This window comes from Staurois parvus, unplaced genomic scaffold (assembly GCF_062004578.1).
Source record: "Staurois parvus isolate SC_StPar_1 unplaced genomic scaffold, SC_StPar_1.0 ptg000138l, whole genome shotgun sequence".
NCBI classification, from domain to species: Eukaryota; Metazoa; Chordata; class Amphibia; order Anura; family Ranidae; genus Staurois; species Staurois parvus.
The window spans coordinates 2,896,360-2,919,749 of record NW_028317934.1 but is presented as its reverse complement, the minus strand read 5'-3'; the positions used below and the strand labels follow the sequence as shown (position 1 = coordinate 2,919,749).

Below are 23,390 nucleotides of genomic sequence, written 5' to 3'. Positions count from 1 at the left end.
CAGGAACAGGATCACGGCTGGAATCAGGGTTAGATTGGTTGTAAACCTCTGAAATAAAAAATGAACAACGCATATTATTCTGTAGTGTGCACTTGCCCTAATCCAAAGCACTGAGTGTGGTCCCTACCTGCTATCGCTTCCCTCTGCATGGGTCACTTGTGACAGAGCTGATTGAAGGTCTTCCTGATCTCTCGTCATGTTCTCCTGCTCTTGAAGCACGTGTGCCACTACAAAACACCTCGAACGACTCATTGCAGCATTGCGATAATTTTGCCGAATCATGTCAAACGTCTCTGTGGCAGATTTGCCCAGTTTCACGCAGAATTTTCCATTTGAGCTTTGTTCTAACTTGCTGTCCATTAGTGATCCTGATCCATTAGTCCCCTGTTCGGTTCGCGGGTGAACATTCACACCTACCAAACGCTCGACCACAAACTTCGAACAGGAACAGTTTACTGAGCGGTATGTTACCGCATCTGAGTATGCGGTTAGATAGCGCTCAGTTACTAAAATACTGCATGAGTTATTGTGGTAGCACCCAGATGTTGTTGAGTTCCCCTTTAAACTCTAACACGTCTAGCAGCCTGTGTTTGTAGAAGGTTCTTGGCTCATCTTCCCCCTCCCTGATTTCCTGTGTAGGGATCTGCAGCTGGTATTTCATATCTCTAGTTGCCGGCCAAGGTCATTCTGTAGAGTTTAGGAAGCCTTTTGAGTGTATAGAAAGTAGGAAATGAATGTATGCCTTGTGACGTAATCGTTGGTATATACGCTTGTAAGAAGTTTTCTACAACTCACTCAGCAGATGAGGGCACGAGCCATCTGTTCAGTCAAAACAGTTGTTTTTAATAAATTAGTTGTATTTCTTAAGAGTCCGTGTCCGGAGTTATCTGGTTTGCCAAATTTGCTACATTTTATTATGAAGTCATGCAGTATGTTAGTAGTGAAACATTCCTTAATGTTTCAGCTGTCAGCGGGATTCCAGCTGACAGCTGAATGTCAAAAGTATTTTCTGCATTGCCCAACAATTAAAACTAGAAAAGCTATAATTTTTGGGGAAATTGTGTGAAGTGTTCTTGTGTTCAGCTCCCACGCTAGCTTTTGTCAGCTCCCACTCTAGTTTTGAACATTCTTCCATTCATTCCAATGGGACCAATTTCACCACAAAAACGCCCATATTTCGTGAACCATTTGGCGAAACGTTCCACAAAGTATTAGCACACCAATCGGGAACAATCCGCACGTTTCGGTATATTACTGTCTATGTAGTGTAAAAACTGTGGGAGGAGTTAGGGTGGTAAATTTGGCTATAATAATAATAATATATATGTGAGATAACAGTAAGTGGCCTTGCCATGCAAGAGCACTTAATAATAAAAAAAAACAGCATGGGGTCTCCCCTCCCATCCATACCAAGCCCTTTGGGTCTGCTATGGATTTTGAGGGGATCCTGCCACACCAAAATTTTTAAAAATTGATAGCCAGCACTGATAACCTGCACTGATGGGCACTGATGAGGTTGCACCAATATGCAGCACTGATGGGCATTGATAGGCAGCACAGATGGGCACAGATAGCTGGCTCTGATAAGCACTGATAGCCAGCATTGATGGGCACTGATAAGCTGTACTGATGGGCACTGATGAGGCTGCACCAATATGCAGCACTGATGGGCATTGATAGGCGGCACAGATGGGCACAGGTAGCTGGCTCTGATGGGCACTGATAGCCAGCATTGATGGGCACTGATAAGGAGGCACTGATAAGGCTGCACCAATATGCGGCACTGATGAGCATTGATAGGTGGCACTGATAGGCACTGATAGCCAGCATTGATGGGCACTGATAAGCTGCACTGATGGAGAGGCAATGATGAGGAGGCACTGATGAGGCTACACCAATATGTGGCACTGCTGGGCATTGATAGGCAGCACTGATGGGCACTGATAGCCAGCATTGATGGGCACTGATAAGCTGCACTGATGGGCACTGATGAGGCTGCACAAATATGCGGCACTGCTGGGCATTGATAGGTGGCACTGATGAGGCTGCACCAATATGTGGCACTGCTGGGCACTGATAGGCGGCTCTGATGGGCACTGATAGCCAGCATTGCTGGGCACTGATAAGCTGCACTGATGGGGAGGCAACAATGAGGCTGCACCAATATGCAGCACTGATGGGGGAACAATGTCACATGGGTACAGTGTTGCATGATCACGCAATTGTCAAAGTGTGACAGCACTGAAAGCTGCAAATTGGTCTGCACCGGAAGGGGGGAGAAGTGCCCGGTAGACAAGGGGTTATGTGTCCCGTTCTTCCACTTAGGCAGGTCTGGTGGTGACAATCAGTTATGTATCATGAGATGCACTCCGCTGTTTACATAGTTGGTTGGCGGACCATGTGGTCAGGGGATCACCATGGAAACGCTAACCAGCACCATAGACAGCGGCAGCATCACAAGCCTCCTGCCTGTCTGTCCCTCCATGCTTCTCTATGGTGTGTCATGACGCGTTATAGGGGGCGGAGCGCCTGTGGATGGCGGCGGCGCGGGACGGCGCTGGGAGTAACGCGGGAATGCCGAGCAAGAAGTCCCAGGCGAAAGTGAGTGATGGGGGGCACCACTGGGGGTGTGAGAGAACCCCGCTGGAGGCGGCTGTGTGGTGCACATTGTATGTGGGGGTGTACCATGACAGGAAGGGCTGTACAGGGCTGAGCAGACAGTCCTATGTGGGGGAGGGGGCCTGACTGGGGGTGCAGCTGGCTCTTACACACCTTACATTCAGCTTTAGGTTGGTCAGACATGTATAAGGACCTACCTAATGTGTCCAATCAGAGAGGACCTTCTGCATGAGGGTGGGCAGGCGATCACACACTGTTCAATCTTCTTTAGGGCTCATTCACACATACAGCTTCTGAAACGTGATCTGTGGTGAATCCCTTTTCAGAGGGAGAGTATTGTACAATCTTCAGATGTGTGTAGTAGGATGAGCGGGACCAGGGTGGCTAGTTCTGTGGTGGGGGGACCAGGGTGGATGGTTCTGTGGTGGGGGGACCAGGTTGGATGGTTCTGTGGCGGGGGGACCAGGGTGGATGGTTCTGTGGCGGGGGGACCAGGGTGGATGGTTCTGTGGCGGGGGGACCAGGGTGGATGGTTCTGTGGCGGGGGGACCAGGGTGGATGGTTCTGTGGGGGGGGGGACGACGACCAGGGTGGATGGTTCTGTGGGGGGGGGGGGGGACGACCAGGGTGGATGGTTCTGTGGAGGGGGGGGGACCAGGGTGGATGGTTCTGTGGGGGGGGGGGGGGACGACCAGGGTGGATGGTTCTGTGGGGGGGGGGGGGGACGACCAGGGTGGATGGTTCTGTGGAGGGGGGGGGACCAGGGTGGATGGTTCTGTGGGGGGGGACGACCAGGGTGGATGGTTCTGTGGAGGGGGGGGGACCAGGGTGGATGGTTCTGTGGGGGGGGGGGGGGACGACCAGGGTGGATGGTTCTGTGGAGGGGGGACCAGGGTGGATGGTTCTGTGGAGGGGGGGGGGGACCAGGGTGGATGGTTCTGTGGGGGGGGGGGGGGGACCAGGGTGGATGGTTCTGTGGGGGGGGACGACGACCAGGGTGGATGGTTCTGTGGGGGGGGGGACGACGACCAGGGTGGATGGTTCTGTGGAGGGGGGGGACCAGGGTGGATGGTTCTGTGGGGGGGGGGGCGACCAGGGTGGATGGTTCTGTGGAGGGGGGGGGGACCAGGGTGGATGGTTCTGTGGAGGGGGGGGGGACCAGGGTGGATGGTTCTGTGGGGAGGGGGGGGGGGGACCAGGGTGGATGGTTCTGTGAAGGGGGGGGGGGGGACCAGGGTGGATGGTTCTGTGGGGGGGACGACGACCAGGGTGGATGGTTCTGTGGAGGGGGGGGGGGGACCAGGGTGGATGGTTCTGTGGGGGGGGGCGACGACCAGGGTGGATGGTTCTGTGGAGGGGGGGGGACCAGGGTGGCTAGTGCTGGGGGGTCCTGTGACGTAGTTTTGTTGGCTCAGACCTCTCTCCTCATTGTGTGATTTCCTGATGTGCAGAGGAAAGCTGCGCCATACACATCACATGACTTCAGGGCCGGGTCACAGCAGAGTTGCAGAGGCATGCGATCTGCATTCTGTGCCCCCCCGCAGTGCGATTCTGCCCTCCATTCATTTGCATGGGGTGAGATCACAGCAGAACACAGAAGTAAGGCATGTGCTACTTTTGCAGCAAATCGCATGGTGAAGTGGTTCGATGCGATCTGTAAAGCACTGCATTTGGGGTGTCGTTCACATCAGTGCCCACAACTGATCACACAGACTGTGTGTTGAATGGGGTGCTGGAAATGTGCACAAAACTCTCCTTTCCCACGCTGCGTTTTGGAGTGAACGGTCCTTAGCGCTGGTTCACACTAGTGCGGTGTAGAAAAAACTGCTATTTCAGCCCAATTCTAAAACCGCAGATCAGTGAGATTGGGGTGTTCAATTTAATGAAGCTGCGAGCCACAATTAAATTGAGGTCAAGGCTGCAATGGAATTGCACTGATTTGAATGGTTCTATTGCCACAAATAGGGTGCAACTTGTCATGTAATTTTGAAGTGTCAGATCGCATTGGTGGGATCCAGGGCACAGGCTAGGTTTCACACTTGTGCAGGCCGCACTCACAACCACCCCAGCTGAAACACTGCTCTTTTACAGGGGTGCCGGGCAGCCATTCATTTTTAAAGCAGAGCTCCACCCAAAGGGGAAGTTCTGCTTAAAGGACTGGTCCCCTGTTAAGGATTGGCACTTTTAGGGAGCAGGTATCTGAAATTGACAGGTACCCACTTCTGCGATCACCTAGGCCAGGGGTAGGCAACCTGTGGCTCTCCAGCTGTTGTAGAACTACAAGTTCCATCATGCCTCTGCAAGTCATAGCTGTAACTCAGTTTTGTAATGTTGCAATGTCTCATGGGAAATGTAGTTCCACAGCAGCTAGAGAGCCGCAGGTTGCCTACCCCTGGCCTAGGCGATCAGAAGCAGAAATTGCCCTCCTTCCCCGTAGTCTTCTGGGATGCATGACAGGTCCTAGAAGACTACGGGACCATTCACAAAGCGCAGCACTAGTCGCACATTTGCAGTGAGCACCTGTCAGATGCCGGCGCCAGCAACACAGGGCAGCCGGTGAAACGGGCTATGGGAAGGACAGCGCGGAATCAAGGGACGGGGTGAGTGTCTGGTTTTTTTGTTTTTTTGTTTTTTTTAAGTCAGCAGCTACAGTTTTTGTAGCTGCTGACTTTTTTATTTTTGTTGTTTTCAATGGAACTCCGCTTTAAAGTAGAACTATCATTTTGGAGAGGGTAAGGGAGGGCCAGGCCCCTCTCACACGGGCGGTTAGACTTCAGCTTTTAGCTGCAGTTGGAGAAACTTATTTACCTCAGCTAAATGCAGACAATGCATCCCTATGGGTCTGTTCACACACTGGGTTTAGCAACGTTTTCATAACATACGGTGTGATGTGTTTAGGAAAAATAAAGTTGACAGTGTCCAGGAGCGATGTACCGCAGCTATCTGTACATAAACACAGTCCATTGCAGTACAAAGAAAAAACAAGTAAACAGTTGCTATAAAAAAGGCAAGAATTTACTACTGCAGCTAAGAGCAGCCGCATATAAGCGCACGTAAACGCATGGCATCGCAGAGAAACACAATGTACAAACACAAGTGACCTCTGTGCCAGGAATGTTGGAAATGCAAAATAAAAAAACATGCTTTTACAAGCGGCAGAACAACCTCCCGTGTGAAAGAGGCCTTAGAACCCCTGTCAGTTTTTTAGCCATCTGTGTCCCATTGTGGCAATTTCCCTTCACTTCCTGCCCCATAGCCAAAACAGGAAGTGAGAGGAAATCCCTGCAAATGAAGAATTCCTTTGGGACCCCCAGATCACCAGAACTAGTGACCCCATTGAAAGATTTCCCCTCTATTACTGTTCTGGAGACAACCCAAAAATTGGGGTTTTCTTTCACTTTCAATGATCATGGTAAACAGGACAAATAGAGAGGCTGAATCTCCCTAACAGGGACATGGACCGCAATAAAAACTGTCAGGGGGTTCTTCTAATCCCTCTCCACTCTATCCAAAACGAAAAAAAAAATTTGCCTTCATGCTTGGCTCACATCTGTGCGGATGTTGCCTCTGCGGGACCCGCACAAATACCTGAATCTGCACCAACCACACAGAGGAATACGGGACACGCAGGCTGGTGCCATTAATTCTAATGGCATGCTGCCCACACTGGAGATCACAACTGTACTGGGAACCGAGGTTCTTGGGCAGGCTGTGGTTTCTCAATCGAAAATGCTCCCAATACTCAAACCAACACTTTGCTGTGCAATTTCCATGGCGTTGCTGACCAAGCTATTTAGCCTGTACTGTCATGCCTGCAAGGAGAGGAGAAAAAGTCCCTGCAGCTTTCCTCTCCTACAGCTAAGAATCCGGAGCATCTGCCTCCATTCTCCAATGGCTGACATCAAGATATAGTTGAGTAATCCTCAACTAAAGTCTCATCAGAGGCTCACACTTCCATACATTTACATGCCTCTGAAGTCTTGTTTTTTTGAATCCCCCAAGTCTGTTCACCTCTGCTCTGTAGCCTCCCTAGTGGTCTGATTATGTCAGAATTTCTGTGCTCAAAGCGGTCCTTTTTTTGCATGGAAATATGTTGTTTTTTGTATTGTAGGCCTGTAATTTTTAGGAATAACTCACTGAAATCTGTCCGAACAAAAGTCTAGTAAACATCCCGGGTATGATAAAACTTGAAACACGAAATCATACATTTTAATTTAATAAATAATCATAAAAAATACATTTAATTCAATAATATAATCAAAATAAAAACACTGAAATTTGAAATATAGCACCAAGTTCGCACATCACTGAGCAAAGTCGCAGAATCGTTTTCAGTGTCTGATGAGGAATTTCCCCACGAATCATTATCACTCAATTCTGCAAGTGGATCTAATTTACTATCACTGTTCTCTAGCTGGTCTAAAACCGCTTTTGACCTAAAGGGACGCTTTTTGGACGCCATGGACATTTCTCAGTTTCCAGGCAATAAGAACAGTAAAAATGTAGGCAGGGCGCAGGACAAAGCACTCGGGACAAAATGTATGTGAAATGGTTTGATACAGTAATGTTATACTATGTGATTTTAGTGTATTTAGTGAATGTCACTTTTTGACATTTTTAAACATCTTGCTGGTTCCGTCCCCCGTACGTCCTGGCGTCACAGGGAACGGAGCCCAGATGACAGATGCCGGCATCGGCCGGAGGACATTAACGGGGACGCAGCAGGGGGGACATTGCAGGAGCGCAGGACAAGGTAAGTGATGGAGGGATCCCGGAGCAACGCCGCATGGTAAGCCCGAGTGTAGCTCGGGGTTACCGCTTGTAGTACTGAAACTTTACCCCGAGCTACTCGGGAATACTGCTAGGGAGGTTAAGAAAAATAAATTATTTATGTATTGCCACGGTGTTGGCAATGTAATTGTAGTTACACCAGCCACTGCTCATGTTGCTAAAAGATCTAAACCTCTTTCCAAAAAAGAGGCCTTTGTCCCAAGATCCCGGTTTGATCACAAACTCTCCCTAGAAGGCACTAGTGATGTAGCATTCTGTGGGGGAGGCTGGAAGGTGCTGGCTGTCATCAGCTCCTCCAAAAAACCAGGAAGGAAAAGGAGAATTTATTTTTGGCAAATTGAATGTTATTTAACCACGTCAATACTGGACGCTTTCACCCCCTTCCTGCTCACAGTTTTCAGCTATCAGTGCAACAGTTGTGTGTTTATGAAAAACTGCACCCAAATGAAACTTTTATCTGTTCTTTGAGACAGAGCTCTCTTTTGGTGGTATTTAATCACCACAGGGGGTTTTCATTTTTTTGTTAAATGAAGAAAAGTAAAAATTCTGGAAAGCAAAACCCTTTTTCTTAGTTTCTGTTATAACAATTTTTGTCTGCACTGAGGGGTTGGTGCTGGTGAGGCTGCACTGATGATCGGTTCCCTCATTATCAGTTTAAATGCCCTGTCAGCCTTGCTATATATCGGCCCTCCGTTCCCCACACAGTGAGTGTGAGGAAAGGACTGCCAATAGCTGGCAAGTTTGTTTACATGTGATCAGCTGTGATTGGACACCACTTACTTGGGAAAAGATTGCATTCTCCACCCACACTCCCATTTCCCCATTATTATTGATTGACAATTTTTGTTTCTGCTTTTGGATGGTAGGATCTGCTTTAAGTACCTGGTCTCCTGCTGTGTTTGGTTCCTCCCACCGACCCTACGTTACTGCTGTGCCTTGTAGTGACATGGGGGTCAGCAGGAGGGAACTATTAGGTGCTGCAGGGGAGCCACGAGATCTACACATCTGGCTGGTTTCTGAAGAAACGTCAGTGTGTGATTGGTCTTCTCAGTGGCACAGGCAGTAGAAGAGGTGCTTACAGGGTTCTTTGTAGTGAACTGTTTTATTGACACTTTAATATTAACAACAAGGTGCTTTAACCACTTCAAGTCCGGACACTTTCACCCCCTTCCTGTCCAGGCCTATTTTCAGCTTTCGGTGCTATCACATTTTGAATGACAATTGCGCGGTCATGCAACACTGTACCCATATGAAATGTTTAGCATTTTTTTGAGACCGATTAAAACTTTATTTTGGTGGTATTTATTCACCAATGGGATTTTAATTTTTTTGCTATATAAAGGCCTAAAATTTTGAAAAGTGTTTTTCTTATACATATTTATTTTGCAAATAAATAATCTTTCTTCATAAATCTTGGCCAAAATGTATTTATGTATCTTTTTATTTTTTTATATTTTTTTTCTTTTACATTCTGTCACCCTAGCAGTACAGTGTCATGATAGTGACACTGTACTATTTGTAGGGGGTGATGATTATTATTTTTTTTTTTTTTACACACCCATAAAGGCTTTAAAAGCAATCATTTCTTCTTCTCTCTGGCTGCATTCCTGCAGCCATTGAGAAATACTGTGAGAGCTGTGATTGGTCACAGCTTGTCACATGGTACAAGGCTGCTGTGAATAGCCTTGTGAAATCTGAATGATCACATAGGTCACATGGTACAAGTAGTAAACAATGTCATCAGAAGTGACATCTTGTTTACCTTCTATTCATGTGATCAGTCATTGGCCAATCAGTGATCACATGAATTGGGACCTCACACTAAGGTCCCGTACAGCGATCTGTGTTCTGCTGTGTCCGGAGGACATAATGGGCACCGATCGTATTGCCGCACGCCCCCAGGGAGTGCGCACAGGCAATGGATGCGGGGGGACATCTAGAAATGTCCACCCACATCGGCAGCGCTCCCTTATGGCCGTTTATTGGCAGTGGGTCGGACGGGAAGAGGTTAATGATATTCTGTGGGTGTATGCAGCCACTCTGAGCAATGCTTGCATTTGCACAGCTGAGATGGGACACAGAGAGGCCTTCTCAATGGCTGCTTTAAAGTAACAGGTTCTTTTTAATACAGACCCCCACAGCTGCATATTCTTACCTTCCTTTCTCTCCCTTGCTGATCTGCACAGCAGTCAGCCGTAAATGGTTCATTTTAAACGGAGTTGCTGGAATTATTGGCTGCTGTCAGTGAACATTGTAGTAGGGGGAGACTGAAGAAAAGGGAAGTACTTGCTGCTGGAAGTGGTCACAGCACAACGGGTTAAATGCCCATTTTATCTCTTGGAGATAGGAAAAAGCTGTTTTATTTACCCGATCCTTTGCTTCTCTGTGCAGCAGTGAACTGTCCCTCGACATCCAATGCAGGGCTATGGACCCTGCATCTAACTGCCGGAGCGTGGGGGAGAAGATGGCTGTGAGGATCGATCTTACAGCCCAAAGGATCGGGTCCATAAAAATGCCCTTCTTTATTTCCTTGAATGAGCATTTATCCTTGAAGTGCTGGGGCAGTCTCATGGCAAAGAATGATATAGATATAGATATATATATATATATATAATTTTTTTTTTTTTTTCTTTTCCCAGAGTTAATTTTTAATTTGCTTTTTGTGTCCAAACCAATATTTATATACTTCTTCACCTTTTGTCTTTTATTCAGGGGCGGTCAGCGAAAACCTTGAAATCATTGCAGTTTTCCAACCCGGGACGGCAGACAGATTTCACCCCAGAAACCAGTGCGCGAGAGAAGAGGCGGCAGACCAAGTCCACACCTGCAGGGTCAGAGAGGTTTGGTCTCCGATATCATCTTTTGTCCAGTTGCTGCATTTTTGATAACATTGATGCTGTGTGAAATCAGTAACCATGTCTGGGAGGCAAAAACACATTTCGACTGCACAGCCTGCACACATTGTCATAGTCCTTATGTCCTGCTGTGTCTTATCAGAGCTGGTTGTGTCCTCGTGCTGCTAACATACATATGAGGGGGTCTTCCTCTGACTGCTCATCAATCTGAGTCAGCTAAGGCAGACGCAACCCATAGTTTGTGTGTTTTTTTTTTTTTGTTTTGTTTTTTCTCGCATTAGATGGGTTTTAGGTTCCATTCACACTTATGTGACTTTGGACACCTACAATCAGAAATCACAGCCCATTGTTTTCAATGGCAAACATAGAAATTGGCACAGCTTTGAAAGGGTGCCTACACTACTTTTGATGCAACATAGTACCAGAGAGTGTAAAGTCGCACATGTGGTAGGGCAGCACAGTGGCTAAATGGTTAGCACTTCCGCCTGGCAGTACTAGGATCGTTGGTTCAAATCCCAGCCACGGCACCTCCTGCCTGGAGTTTGCATGTTCTCCCTGTGCCTGCGTGGGTTTCCTCCAGGTACTCCAGTTTCCTCCCACACTCCAAAGACATGCTAGTAGGTTAATTGTATCCTGTCTAAATTGTCCCTAGTATGTGTATGTATGAATGTGAGTTAGGGACCTTAGATTGTACGCCCCTTGAGGGTTAGGGACTGATGTGAATGTACAATATATATGTAAAGCGCTGGGTAAATGGACGGCGCTATATAAGTACCTGAAATAAATAAACGTGGAAATGGAGCCTTAATTAGGCAAGCCTTGAGACACATTTAATGTTACTTTTGGTTATGGCAAATATATTACAATCAGGTGTAAGTGTATACTTTGTCAGTTGTCTTTCCATTGTGTTTTTTTCATTTCAATTAACTTTATTAAAACCAAGAAATACAAACCTATGCACCTTTTTAATCTGAGCCTGTAATATTCGAAAAGGTTATTTGGTTTATCTGTGGCTAGTGGTGTTCACTTTAAATATTCATTTAGTCCACTAGATGGCAATACAACACAAGGTAAAGTGTTCAGAGACCCTCAGAGCTTAGAGCTGGCTTTGTAAAGCTTTTGAACATGGAGGAACCTCGTAAAATAGCTTCCAGGTCCTAGAGAACAGATGCCCATAATTTATCTACAGTTCACAGTATATTAGTGTGATGGCCACTGAGAAAATCCCACCTTCCCTACAGATAGGGTAAACTATCATTGGTAATTGCGATGGGCAAACATTTCTTTGGGAATTCTGGTTTGCAAAAAAGGTTGAAAATTAAGTTGTTTTTTTTTTTTTTTGTTTTTTTTTTTAGCTCATCTTTTCGTGTTATTCTTGTACTCGGGGTGTAACACGGTCATATTCCCCATCTTCAAACTGCTCTCTCCTCTGACGACCCTTACCTGATTCACGGCGTGCTTTTCTCTGCAGCCTTCTGTCTGTTTGAATTCGGTGTGGCATTGCCCCTATGCAGCCATGTCCTCCATTCACACAGATCTGTGAATGGAAGACAAATCTCATCTGCCACCGCAACAGGGTCACAGATCTCAATGGAGCACAAGTGCAGCGACGTCATTGCACTTTTGTAATTCAGTACTTGCTTCCTTCGGTCCTGTAACAGAAGGCCCATCCCTCCATACGAACCTAGGGAATGTAAATAAACAATGAAGGCGAGTCTGTGCATTTCACATGCTTTGCCCTGATCATAATTTTTCTCGAGCTGCTGAGTATGCTGTCCATTAACCTCCCTGGCGGTATGATCATGTCAGAAATTTTGTGCTGAAAGCGGTACCATTTTTTTGCATGGAAATATGTAGTTTTTAATTGTAGGCTGTAATTTTTAGGAATAACTCACTGAAATCTATCCGAAAAAGAGTCTATTAAACATTCCGGATATGAAAAAACTTGAAACACGAAATCATAAATTATAATTTAATAAATAATCATAAAAAATAATAATATAATAATAATAAATTTAATTCAATAATATAATCAAACCAAAAACACTGAAATTTGAAATACAGAGGCAAATTCACTGAGATAAGTCGCAAAATCGTTTTCAGTGTCTGATGACGAATTTCCCCACAAATCATTATCACTCAATTCTGCAAGTGGTTCTGATTTACTATCGCTGTTCTAAAACCGCTTTTGACGTAAAGGGATGCTTTTTGGACGCCATGGACTTTTCTAAGTTTCCAGGCAGAAAGAACAGTCAAAATGCAGGCAGGGCACAGGACAAAGCAGTGGGGACAAAATGTATGTGAAATGCAGTGAAAAAGCAATGACAGCAAAAATGTCATTTTTTAAAAATTTCAAATTTCCCGCCGGTTCCGCCGCCCGAACATTCCGACGTCACGGGGACCGGAACACGGAAGCCAGATGCCAGCATCCGCCGGAGGAGATGGACGGGGACGCTGCAGGGGACCCATCGTGGGAGCGAAGGACAAGGTAAGTGCTGCAGGGACCCCCAGAGAATGCTGCATGGTAAGCCCGAGTGTAGCTCGGGGTTACCGTTCTTGGTATAGAAATTCTACCCCGAGCTACACTCGGGAATACCGCTAAGGAGGTTAAACAGAAATTGGGGATTCCATTCATTTTTTTATTTTTTTTATACTGTTATAAAAATATAAAATTTAGAATGTTTCTGTGAAATACAAATCTCTTAAAACATTATACTTGTAACTAAAACAACACATTATAATTCCTCCAAATAGAATATGCTTTAGCTCAGATGTCAAAAGCTGGGCTATGTGCTCATTGGAGCCTTGTTCCAGTTTCAAACAAAAACAAATATTCAATATAATGCTGGCTGCTTTCATAGGTACACCAAAACAAATCTAAATTTTTGTGGATCTTTAAAAAAAAAAAAAATAAGCAAAAAAACTTTGCCGCTTTTAGGGGATAATATGCACAATTGGTAAACCTTGGTTGGCTGACCAGTACTAAAGGGCATGTAGTTAGCATACAAGTGTACCTTCACACCAAAAAATCCGATGTGTTCCCTAACACCCCCTTAACTAGTGTATTGAAAATTGGACCTCAGATACAGCATGGCCCTATGTTTACATTGTTTCCCTTCTGGCAGCTGTGCTCCAGTGTGCAGGCATGATAAGTTCCATATAGATCAGGGGTGTCCAAAGAGGGTCAGATTTGATGAAGTGACGGGCCGACCATTTGTGGCAAAAATAATGAATGGATAAAGGCGTAACTGATACTGGTCATGACATATTTGAAATCCATACTTGTTCCCCCCCCCCCCCCCCCCAAAAAAAGGCGAAATTACTCTCCCTGATTTCCTTCAATGCTTGAGAAGGGAGCGCACCTTTTTGCCTTTCATCGGCCTTGCAATGCGACGTGTTTCAGAGCATGCGCATGTTGGACATCCCTATGTCATGACGGTGACGTTGCGCTGCAGGGTGGACTCCAGATGCCATCTTTGGATCTCACACATGCCGGCCGGCTCCCTGTGAACATCCCAAGTCTACTCCAGTTCTTACTACGGCGTATGCATCGAGGATGCCGTCATGTCCTTCGCTTTCACCACATATGCCTAAGCCTTTCATTTTCTTTCATCATGTGTTTCTCATTATGTTCCTCAATAAATGTACCACATATTGCACTTAGAGGCGCTTTTCTCCTTTTTAGATATTGCCAAATTACCTGTGGGGCCGTATTAAACTGGAACACGGCTGCAGTTGGCTCGCAGGCCAGACTTTGGACATGCCTGATATAGATGAATGGGAAATCCCAACTATGCTCCCTCATTCAACTGTATAGAACCTTTGTATTGGAGAACAGCTTCTGGGAGGAAATTCCACCCCCCATTGGATATTTTTTCTAAAGGTAGAGCTGTACTACAGGTTTACATAATGTGATATATAAATACACACACTCTCTATCGGTCAAAAGTTTTAGAACCCCCATTTTTGTTGTTTTTTTTCCCCAGCTTTCTTTGAAATTTATGCAGTTTACTGTCTGAATATACTCTGAAAATATAACCTAATGCAAATTAATAACTGGGCATAAAAATCATGGAATAGTTTACTTTAACAAAACGTAAACTAATTTTTTTTTTTTTTTTTTTTTTTTAAGTAGCCAACTTTTACAGATATAACAGCTGAGCACACTTGTGTCATTCTTTCTACAACAGAAATCAAATATTTCTTGGAGAGTTCTTCCCATCGTTGTTGCAGAAGTCGCCACAAATGTGTTACTTGTAGGTTGCATTCACCCTTCTGTCCTCTTCATCCTTAACCAGATCAATGGGGTTTAAGTATGAATCCTGTGCTGGCCCTTCCATGATTTGAAGCCTGCCATCTTTTTCTTTCCTTCTGCCTGGAAGTTTGTTTTGGGTCATTGTCTTGAAGTAGGATGAACCCCTGACCAGCTAGATGTATTCCAGAGGATATTGCATGCGCTGCAAAATGCTATGGTAGTAGTTTTTGTTTAGGGCGCTACTCTCTGTGGAAGTTGCAGACTCTGGGTCCAGCAAAAGAGCCCCAGACCACCACGCTTCCTCCATGTTTGACAGTTGGGAGATTTACTAAAACTGGTGCAGCTGTGAATGGTCGCCAGTTGGCTTCTAACTTCAACTTTATTCAATTGGGCTTTGACAATAAGACCTGGAAGCTGATTAGTTTCTATGCAGCGCTGCACCAGATTTTGCACCGTGCAGTTTTAGTAAATATCTCCTTTAGTGTCATACACTGAAGAATCATCCTTTCTCCTATTTGATGCAGACAGAAACCCTGTGTGATGAACTGAAGAGCTCAAATTTAGATTCATCAGTACATAAGACCTTCTGCCAGTCTTCAGTAGTCCATTGGTGGTGCTTCACAGCCCAGGCAGGCCTCGTTTTCTAATTTTGCCATCTTGGCAATGGCTTTCTTACAGCCACTCGACAAAACCTGTCAAACCTGCAGCTCGAAGTCTTCCCTGCACAGTTGAAACTGAGACTTGCTCACTTCAATCAAAGTTAAGCTGTGCTGGAAGCTTTTGTCCTGTGAGCCGCCTCATAAGCTGTTAACTCTCAAAATCTTGTCTTCTGAATGTGTTGTGGCTTTGGGTCTGCCAGACCTCCTCCTCTTTTGGTTTCCAAGTGCCTTTTGATGGTGTAGGAAAGTGTACTCACTGGCACCTTGGCTTCCTTTGCAGTTTCTCCAAAGGAAAGGCCTTCGCTTTTATGGGTTATGATTTGTCTGTCTTCCTTTTTGTTAATTGCCTTTTTTTCTCACCATTTTGACAAACTATTTCCTGCAGTACAATACTCTTCAAATATTACTTAAGAGGTGTAGTAACAGTCTGTTTCCACACTGCTTTTATACAGACTGATTGTAAGTAATCAGCACAAGTGTGACACCTGTAGGAATTGTGAGCCTAAACTTTCAAGGCTTATGTTGCTGCAGAACGGACTCTTTAACCCATTACTACTGTTCCTCCCACCTCTGGCAGTGTGCCGCTTACCTTTTGCCATGTCGAGTTATTCACTGGACTTGATACAAAGGGATAACAGGCACATGGTGTGGCAGTCCATGCATGTTTGATGAATTCCAAATGGGCAGGGGTGAAGGTAGTCCAGTAGGCACCAAGGGCAAGCTGCGCAGGAGCGAAGCAGAAGGGAAAACAGAAACACAGCGCCTCCAAGTGTGTACTGTGAAGGTATTTAATACAAAGATATTACTAATTTTTATTAAATACCTTTACAGTGCACATAGAGGCACTGTGTTCTCTTGTATTCACTGGACTTTAACTATTTAACTGCTTAAGAACCACCCTATAGCAGATATACTGCTACAGGGCAGCACCTGTGCGCAAAATACCATGGATATATATGTGATTTTGCGTTTCCTGGTAGCGGGCGCGTGCAAGCACCCTACCCGCGCCTCCATTCGCGAATGCAGATGTCAATCACCAGGTCCCGGCTGGTAATTACCTGTCGGCGCCTGGTGATTACTGAGCATCATCAACGGGGAGGAAGATTGTAACCAAAACAATCTTCCTCCATGTCAGCTCGAGCACACTGCTCAGGATGGCTGTGCACAGTACAGCCATCCTGATCAGTGTGCTTACAGTGAAGAACACCTCTCACTTCCTGCCCAGTGCCATTAGTACAGTGTTGGTGTGTTTTTTTTTTTTTTATTTTTTTTTTTTTTTTTTTTTAAGCACTGATCACTGTATTGGTGTCACTGGAGATGTCAGTTGACACCAAGTTAGCTGCAGCCCCCACACCAGTGTCAGAATGTCTGCCACAGTCCCGCTAAATGTCACTGATCGTCACCATTACTAGTAGAAGAAAAAAATCCCATTATCTATACCGCTGTTTGTAAACACTTTCCAGACCAATTAATTTACACTGTGTTTTTTTTTTTTTCTTTTCAAAATTGTCACTCTTTTTTGCTTATAGCGCAAACAAATACCACCGAAAGCTCAATTTTTTGTGGGGAAAAAAGGATGCACACCTTTTATTTGGGTGCAGCGTCGCATGACTGTGCAATTTGTCAGTTAAAATAACGCAGCACTGTAACGCAAAAAATGGCCTGGTCAGGAAGGGGTGGGGGGGGGGGTAAATCCTCAGGAGGGTAAGTGGTTAAATTTCAATAAAAACTGGAAAAATTGAGGCATTCTTAAATATTTAACCTGTAAAATCTCTTTATAAAACAAATTTTTTTTTTATCTGTTTTTTGATTCAGGGTAGATTTGACTTAAATCAAGTTGATTTTAATCACTAGTGAAAAGGCTCAATTTTTAAAGAGCAACAGTGATCTCTGACCTGCTGTTGACTCACTGACAGTCCCATTCACTTTAATGGGATGGCTGGTGATGCGGCAGGGACACAACAAGGTGAGGGATGTGGCGGCAGCAGCGGAGTGGATGCCTGCTAACAGGCGCTGCCATGATGGATCTAAAATGACAGGTGCTCTTTAAATGTAAGGAATCCGACTCATTCTTGCTGGTAGTTAGAATCTTTAATATTTGAAAACTAAATGGTTTCCTTTTTAGAATAATAAGCTGTTAGCTTCGTAAAACCGCGATATCAGAACTGATTTTAGGTTAATCACACATAGCTGGAGAACTACTCAAATTCTTTGATTTCATGTTTTTTCTCATGGTTACTGTGAAATTTTGTGAATGCATCGATGCAGTGCATGTTATCTCAGCGTGCAGAGCTTGGATTCATTGAATGAGTTTACCAAAAATGTAAATATTGCAGAATATACAGCCTCATGTTACATAACTAAGCTCCATGTCATGCTGAATAAACTAAATTATTAATGTATCTTAAATAGAATAATATATATATATATTTTACTCAGAGCATTTTATTAAAATAAATTTGATTTAAAAAAAATCCAATTTAAAAATCCATGTTTTTGTTTGTTTTTTTTTTCGATTTTTATCCACCCTGTTTTGTTTATATAATGGGGAATAGTTAAGACGCCCGTTTAAAGTGTTACTAAACCCCGGACCCTGCATTCACTATATCTGGTCTCCCCGGACCCTGCAATCACTATATATGGTCTCCCACAGTACACACAACATGGAAGTGCAATCATTTTATTAAAAATAAACTGCTAAACACCTTTTTTTCTCATCAGTAGGTAGAGCAGTCTAGGGACTTCCATCGGTGTCCAGCAGAGCACTGGTTAAAGCTTCTAGGAGGAGTTTTCATTCTCTAGGAGGTTGCAGGACCCCTGACCCTCTGTCTGGACAGTGCTGATTGGCCCTGCGCTGATCACATTCACTCTCCCAAGAAAAAGTCTCTGTACATGCTCAGTTTGGTGTGTATTGCTAGAGTGACCCCCAAACCTATGTTCATTCAGGAGATATTTAGGGACAATGGAAGGAGGATCAGAGAAAACCGGATCAAACAGCCTTTTTACAGTGTGGAGAATTAACCCCTTAGGTTCCATAGTGTATTTTAACAAGCATGCTTTACTGCATATACAGACTGATTTTTACTGTTGTGGGTTTAGTAACATTTTAAACAAGACAGCTGTCACCAAGGGTCTCTATTGGAACATTTCTCCTCACCCAAAGAGGGTAAACTTCCTCAGTGGGGAAATGCCAATAAAAAACCTCAGAGGTTCTCATACCTTACTCCATCCAAAATAGCCTTTAAAACTAAGAATTGACCTCCTCAGCGGTATGATTATTTCAGATTTTTGGTGCTGAAAGCAGTACATTTTTTTTGCATGGCAATATGTAGTTTTTATATTGTAGGCCTGTAACTTTTAGGAATAACTCACTGAAATCTGTCCGAACAAGAGTCTAGTAAACCTTCCGGATATGATAAAACTTGAAATCATAAATTATAATTTAATAAATGATCATAAAAATAATTTAATTCAATAATATAATCAAACCAAAAACACTGAAATTTGAAATAGAGCGCCAAGTTCGCACATCACTGAGCAAAGTCGCAGAATTGTTTTCAGTGTCTGATGACGAATTTCCCCACAAATCATTATCACTCAATTCTGCAAGTGGTTCTGATTTACTATCGCTGTTCTCTAGCTGATCTAAAACCGCTTTTGACCTAAAGGGACACTTTTTGGACGCCATGGACATTTCTCAGTTTCCAGGCAGAAAGAACAGACAAAATGCAGGCAGGGCGCAGGAGAAGGCACTCGGGACAATATGTATGAGAAATGCTTTGAAACAGCAATGTTTTACTATGTAATATTTGTTTACAAAAAAATGACAGTTTTTAAATTTGCCGCCGGTTCCGGCCCCCGTATGTACCAATGTCACAGGGACCGGAACACGGAAGCCGGATGCTGGCATCGGCCAGAGGAGATGGCCGGGGACGCTGCAGGGGACGCATCGCAGGAGCGAAGGACAAGGTAAGCTCTGCAGGGAATCCCTGCACAGCGCCACATGGTAAGCCCGAGTGTAGCTCGGGGTTACTGCTTTTGGTGCTGACATTTCACCCCGAGCTACACTCGGGAATACCGCCAGGGAGGTTAAACAAACAAAAACAAAAAAATCACTTGACATGCACAGTAAACAATATTATGTGTAGATGTTTACCAGACAATTCATTGTTTCCATCTAACGAGTTTGCTTCTTTTATGTTAGACAATCGGCCCCATCAAAGAACAAAGTGTATGACAGCAGAGGTATCCTTATAGCCAGTGGAATGGATCTGTGCGATTGCCTGGATGAAGACTGTATGGGCTGTTTCTATGCTTGCAGAAAATGCGGCTCCAACAAGTGCGGTGTGGAATGCAGGTGTGACCGCAAGTGGGCCTATGAGCAAATCGAAGTAGAAGGAGGGGAAGTTATCCGTAATAAACATGCTTGAACTGGATGTGAGAAATAGAACTGTTTTATTCACAGGTATAAGACTGTAGTCGGTGTTCAGCGAAGATTTCTGCACGAGCAAAATCTGTGTGTTTCTGAAGACGGTGTCGAATATTGACCAGGAAAAAGACTCTGGGTTTCCCCTTCCCCTTTAATTTTTTATTTTTTTTTAATTTTAAATCGTCAAAACTGTTTATTTGAAGTGTGTTCCTCCTGGGAAAGTATGAACTCCTGGGAAATTGTAAAACTGTCCTGCTTGTTGTTCTGTGGGGGAACATTTAAAAACTAGTTTTGCTTACCTTGTCTCTTGCTCCTCCGCAGTCAGCACCCTCTACTCTGCAGTGCTTTAGGTTGTGGGTGGACCTTTTGACGTCGTGTACAATACAGGACCAGCAGTCCTGTATTGGAAGCACGGACGTCAGAATGCAACCAACAGACAGAGCACTGAAGAGTAGCGGCTTCGGGAAGCTGGTCACACAGAATGTTTTGTGGGAGCGAGGGGTAAGGTACATAAAACTGCTTTTTAATGTACACCTAGACCTAACGTGCATCTAACCTTTGCAGGAGGCCAACTGCAGTGCTAGCTTTAACATTTCACTGGAGTTCAGCAGTTTTGGATTTTGGAAAATGTTTGGTTTTCTTTAATTGTATCTGCTTTTTGGACAGCTAATGAAATTCAGTATTTTTCTTGATTGGAACTTTTTTTTTTTTTTTTTTTTTTTTTTTTTTCCAATAAACCGTTCCTTATAAAGATTCCTCTAGGGCAGTGGTTCTCAACCTGTGGGTCGCGACCCCTTTGGGGGTCGAACGACCCTTTCACAGGGGTCGCCTATGACCATCGGAAAACACATATTTCCGATGTGTAAAGAGCAGCTACTGTGTAAAAAGCAGCTGCTGTGTTGAAAGCAGCTACTCTGTTAAAAGCAGCTACTGAGTTGAAAGCAGCAGTATTGGAGGTAAAATGACACTTCATGAATTATAAATAATGTTATGGTTGGGGTCACCACAACATGAGGAACTGTATTAAAGGGTCGTGGCATTAGGAAGGTTGAGAATCACTGCTCTAGGGTTTTTCCACCTCTTTTTTAAAAGCCAATACTGCTCTCCTAGAGTGGATACTACTTGTGTGCTTTTTGTTTTTTAATTTTTTGATCTCATTTTTCCTATTTTTTATAATTTGTCTGTCTTGCCTGACTTGTAATATCAGCCACTTCTGGCTTTGAGAAATGAATTGATTTTATATGTTAAGTTGTAAATCATGGATTTATTTTTGGCATTTTCCAAATACATTTTTTTCAGTAGGAAAATTGTAAAGTATTTTTGGTTTTTTTTTTTTTTTTTTTTGGAATATGTATATAGATCAGTGCTAAAGACACTACTTGTGTGCTTTACTGTTTTTGTTTGTTTTAATCTCATATTTTCCTATTTCATTTTTTGTCTGTCTTGCCTGTCTTATATCAGCCACTTCTGGTTTTGATAAATGAATTGATTTTATAACTTGTAAAACATGGATTTTTTTTTTTTTTTTCCAAATAAATTTTGTTCAGTAGGAAAAATTGTAATGTATTTTTGTTTGGAATATGTATATAGGTCAGGGCTAAAGAAATGCCATTGAGCAGTTTGCCTAACGTTCTAGCAGTGGTTAGAATGCCGAGAGTATAGTGCAAATTTAAGAATCCAAACCGGGTAATCTAGCAAACCAATATTGTATCCTGCTAACGCAGATGATTGAGTTGTGACTAAAGAGGTATTGATGGTGGGAGGATGCAGTTTACATACCAGCTTCTAAGGAAGCAAAGCAGAACAAGGAGAAGAACTTAGGAAAATGTAGGTAAAGTAAATAAGTTACTGAGGAAAGAGGGGGAGGTATTGGGTGGTGGGTACCCATGTCCTGCTGGGGGGCAATTGCTACACAATATCCGCACAACTTGGATGTCTTAAAAAAAACTTGGACCCCTAGGATTAGGCATTTCTCTTATCAGAGCGACTATTTCAGATTTGTATGGATACATAGTTCCATAGTTCTCCCCTGCAAATTTCTTTAAGGGCCGTTTTTAGATCTACACGTGTGTGTGTTTTTTTTTTTTTTTTTTTTTTTTTTTTTTTGGGGGGGTGGTTTTTTTTTTTGTTGTGTCCACATGCATTTTCTTTGTGCGTTTAATCTGCTGCTTTTTTTCAGTTTTTTGAAGTGGATTGTATATTGAAACCGACATTGAACAAGGCTTATACCTGTTGGCAGTGTGCATTTGAAGGCACTGCTATGGTGTTCTATAAATTTCCCAATACACAGGAATGCAGAAAAACAGACATGTATTTTTCAAAATGTTCTGCGGTACTAAAACTGGAACAGACGCCATGGAGAGGTTGGACACCTGTTTTAGAATTCTAGAATGTGTGCATTTAAAATGCAACAGTGCAAATGGCCCCCAATATGTAAATTCAGGTTCAGTTTATGTTTTGATCAGACAATGGTTTCTGCATAATGACAGTAGCCATGTGAAACCCTTCCCAGGACCAGTAGCTGGAGTGAGGTATTGTAGGTATTGGAAAGCTTTGTTTAGGAAATAGGAAGGGAAGAATTAGTGGAACATTTAAAGGCCAACTCCACTCTGCATAGCCGCCACATTCATTCAGAGATTTGTGACAGAAGGAACTACAAATCCCATCTGCTGCAGGCATGTAGTTCTTATTGGAACACATACGATGATTACACAACTCATAGTCAATGGACACTTCCATCTCTAAGCCCCCGTTCACACCAATGCGATTTGACAGTTCAAACTTGCATGACAAGTTACCCCCTATTTGTGCCATGGAACCATTGAAATTGGCACAACTTCGACTTTACGTTGCACAGATGTCTGCAAGCTGCACAAGAAATCGCACTGACCAGCGGCTTTGAAATCCTGCTACTTCAGCTGAAGCAGTTTGATTTCAAAGCCGCATTCAGTGTGAACCAGGGCTCATTGAAAGAGCTCATACCTTGCTATAGACATATAGCTGGAGGAAGCGTCTGCAGGAGCCTGGCATCACACCAGCGATCCACTCATCACGTTCGCAATGATTTGCAAAAAAAAAAATGGTTTTCCTGCAAATGTGTGCATTGATTATTTTATTGTAAAAGGTGAGTGCAAGGATTGGTTAAAGGGTAAGTTCATCTTTGCAGAAAAATGTGCTATTATTAATAAAAAAATATATGCACATATGTCCCCTGGCTTTTAGCCCCAACTCCTGTACGGGCTTTCTGTTTGAAAGTAGTAGAGAACAAAAAACAAAGCGCACCAACCTTGCGCATTCTCAGTAAACAGTTCATAAATTTATTGATAAAATATACTCACAAGTAGCAGTAAAAAAAGCATAAACATCCAAAACCAACACAGGGATAGACACATAAAAGTTCCATCCGGAAGGAAGATACTCTTGGTCAAGCTGACATGTTTCGAAGGGGGGGGGGGGGGGGGGGGAGAGTCCCTTTTTCCTCAGAGCTCTGCCCCATTGATATTACATGTCTGTCTGCTACAGTGGCAGACAGTACGTGTAGTTTATTAATTCACAGGAATCTGAATGATGCAGCGATGTGAATGGAGCCCCATACAGCCATGCTGTTTTCCAAAAGTGACAGCAGGGGTGGGGAGAAACACCACTGACAGTGGTCGAGGGTCTGGGAATCAGTGTTGTGTGTTTTTTTTTTTTTTGTTTTTTTTTTTGTTTTTTTTTTTTTGTTTTTTAGTCTGTCCCTTCTAATTAATTTTTTTTTTTTTCCCACTTCCGGACACAACAAG

At 43.8% G+C, this 23,390-nt stretch overlaps 1 protein-coding gene across 2 annotated transcripts; it reads left to right on the top strand.

The window, feature by feature from the left end:
- The first annotated feature begins 2,470 nt into the window (after positions 1-2,470).
- On the top strand, positions 2,471-21,164 carry ARL14EP (ARF like GTPase 14 effector protein). Of its 2 annotated transcripts, none has more exons than XM_089673488.1 (3): positions 2,471-2,601; positions 10,123-10,241; positions 19,384-21,164. In XM_089673488.1, exons 1-3 carry the CDS (start codon positions 2,536-2,538, stop codon positions 19,607-19,609), a joined length of 411 nt encoding a protein of 136 aa, XP_089529614.1. In that variant the 5' UTR covers positions 2,471-2,535; the 3' UTR covers positions 19,610-21,164. The 2 variants fall into 2 exon arrangements, with proteins under 2 accessions (XP_089529614.1, XP_089529613.1); XM_089673487.1 differs by having other exon boundaries at positions 10,123-10,250.
- Positions 21,165-23,390: the final 2,226 nt, after the last annotated feature.

Excerpts from the sequence above, each read along its gene's own strand:
- ARL14EP (XM_089673487.1), top strand. The coding sequence starts at position 2,536 with ATGGCGGCGGCGCGGGACGGCGCTGGGAGTAACGCGGGAATGCCGAGC. Across the intron at positions 2,602-10,122 it reads GCAAGAAGTCCCAGGCGAAA|GGGCGGTCAGCGAAAACCTT; the intron begins GTGAGTGATGGG and ends TCTTTTATTCAG. Across the intron at positions 10,251-19,383 it reads ACACCTGCAGGGTCAGAGAG|ACAATCGGCCCCATCAAAGA; the intron begins GTTTGGTCTCCG and ends CTTTTATGTTAG.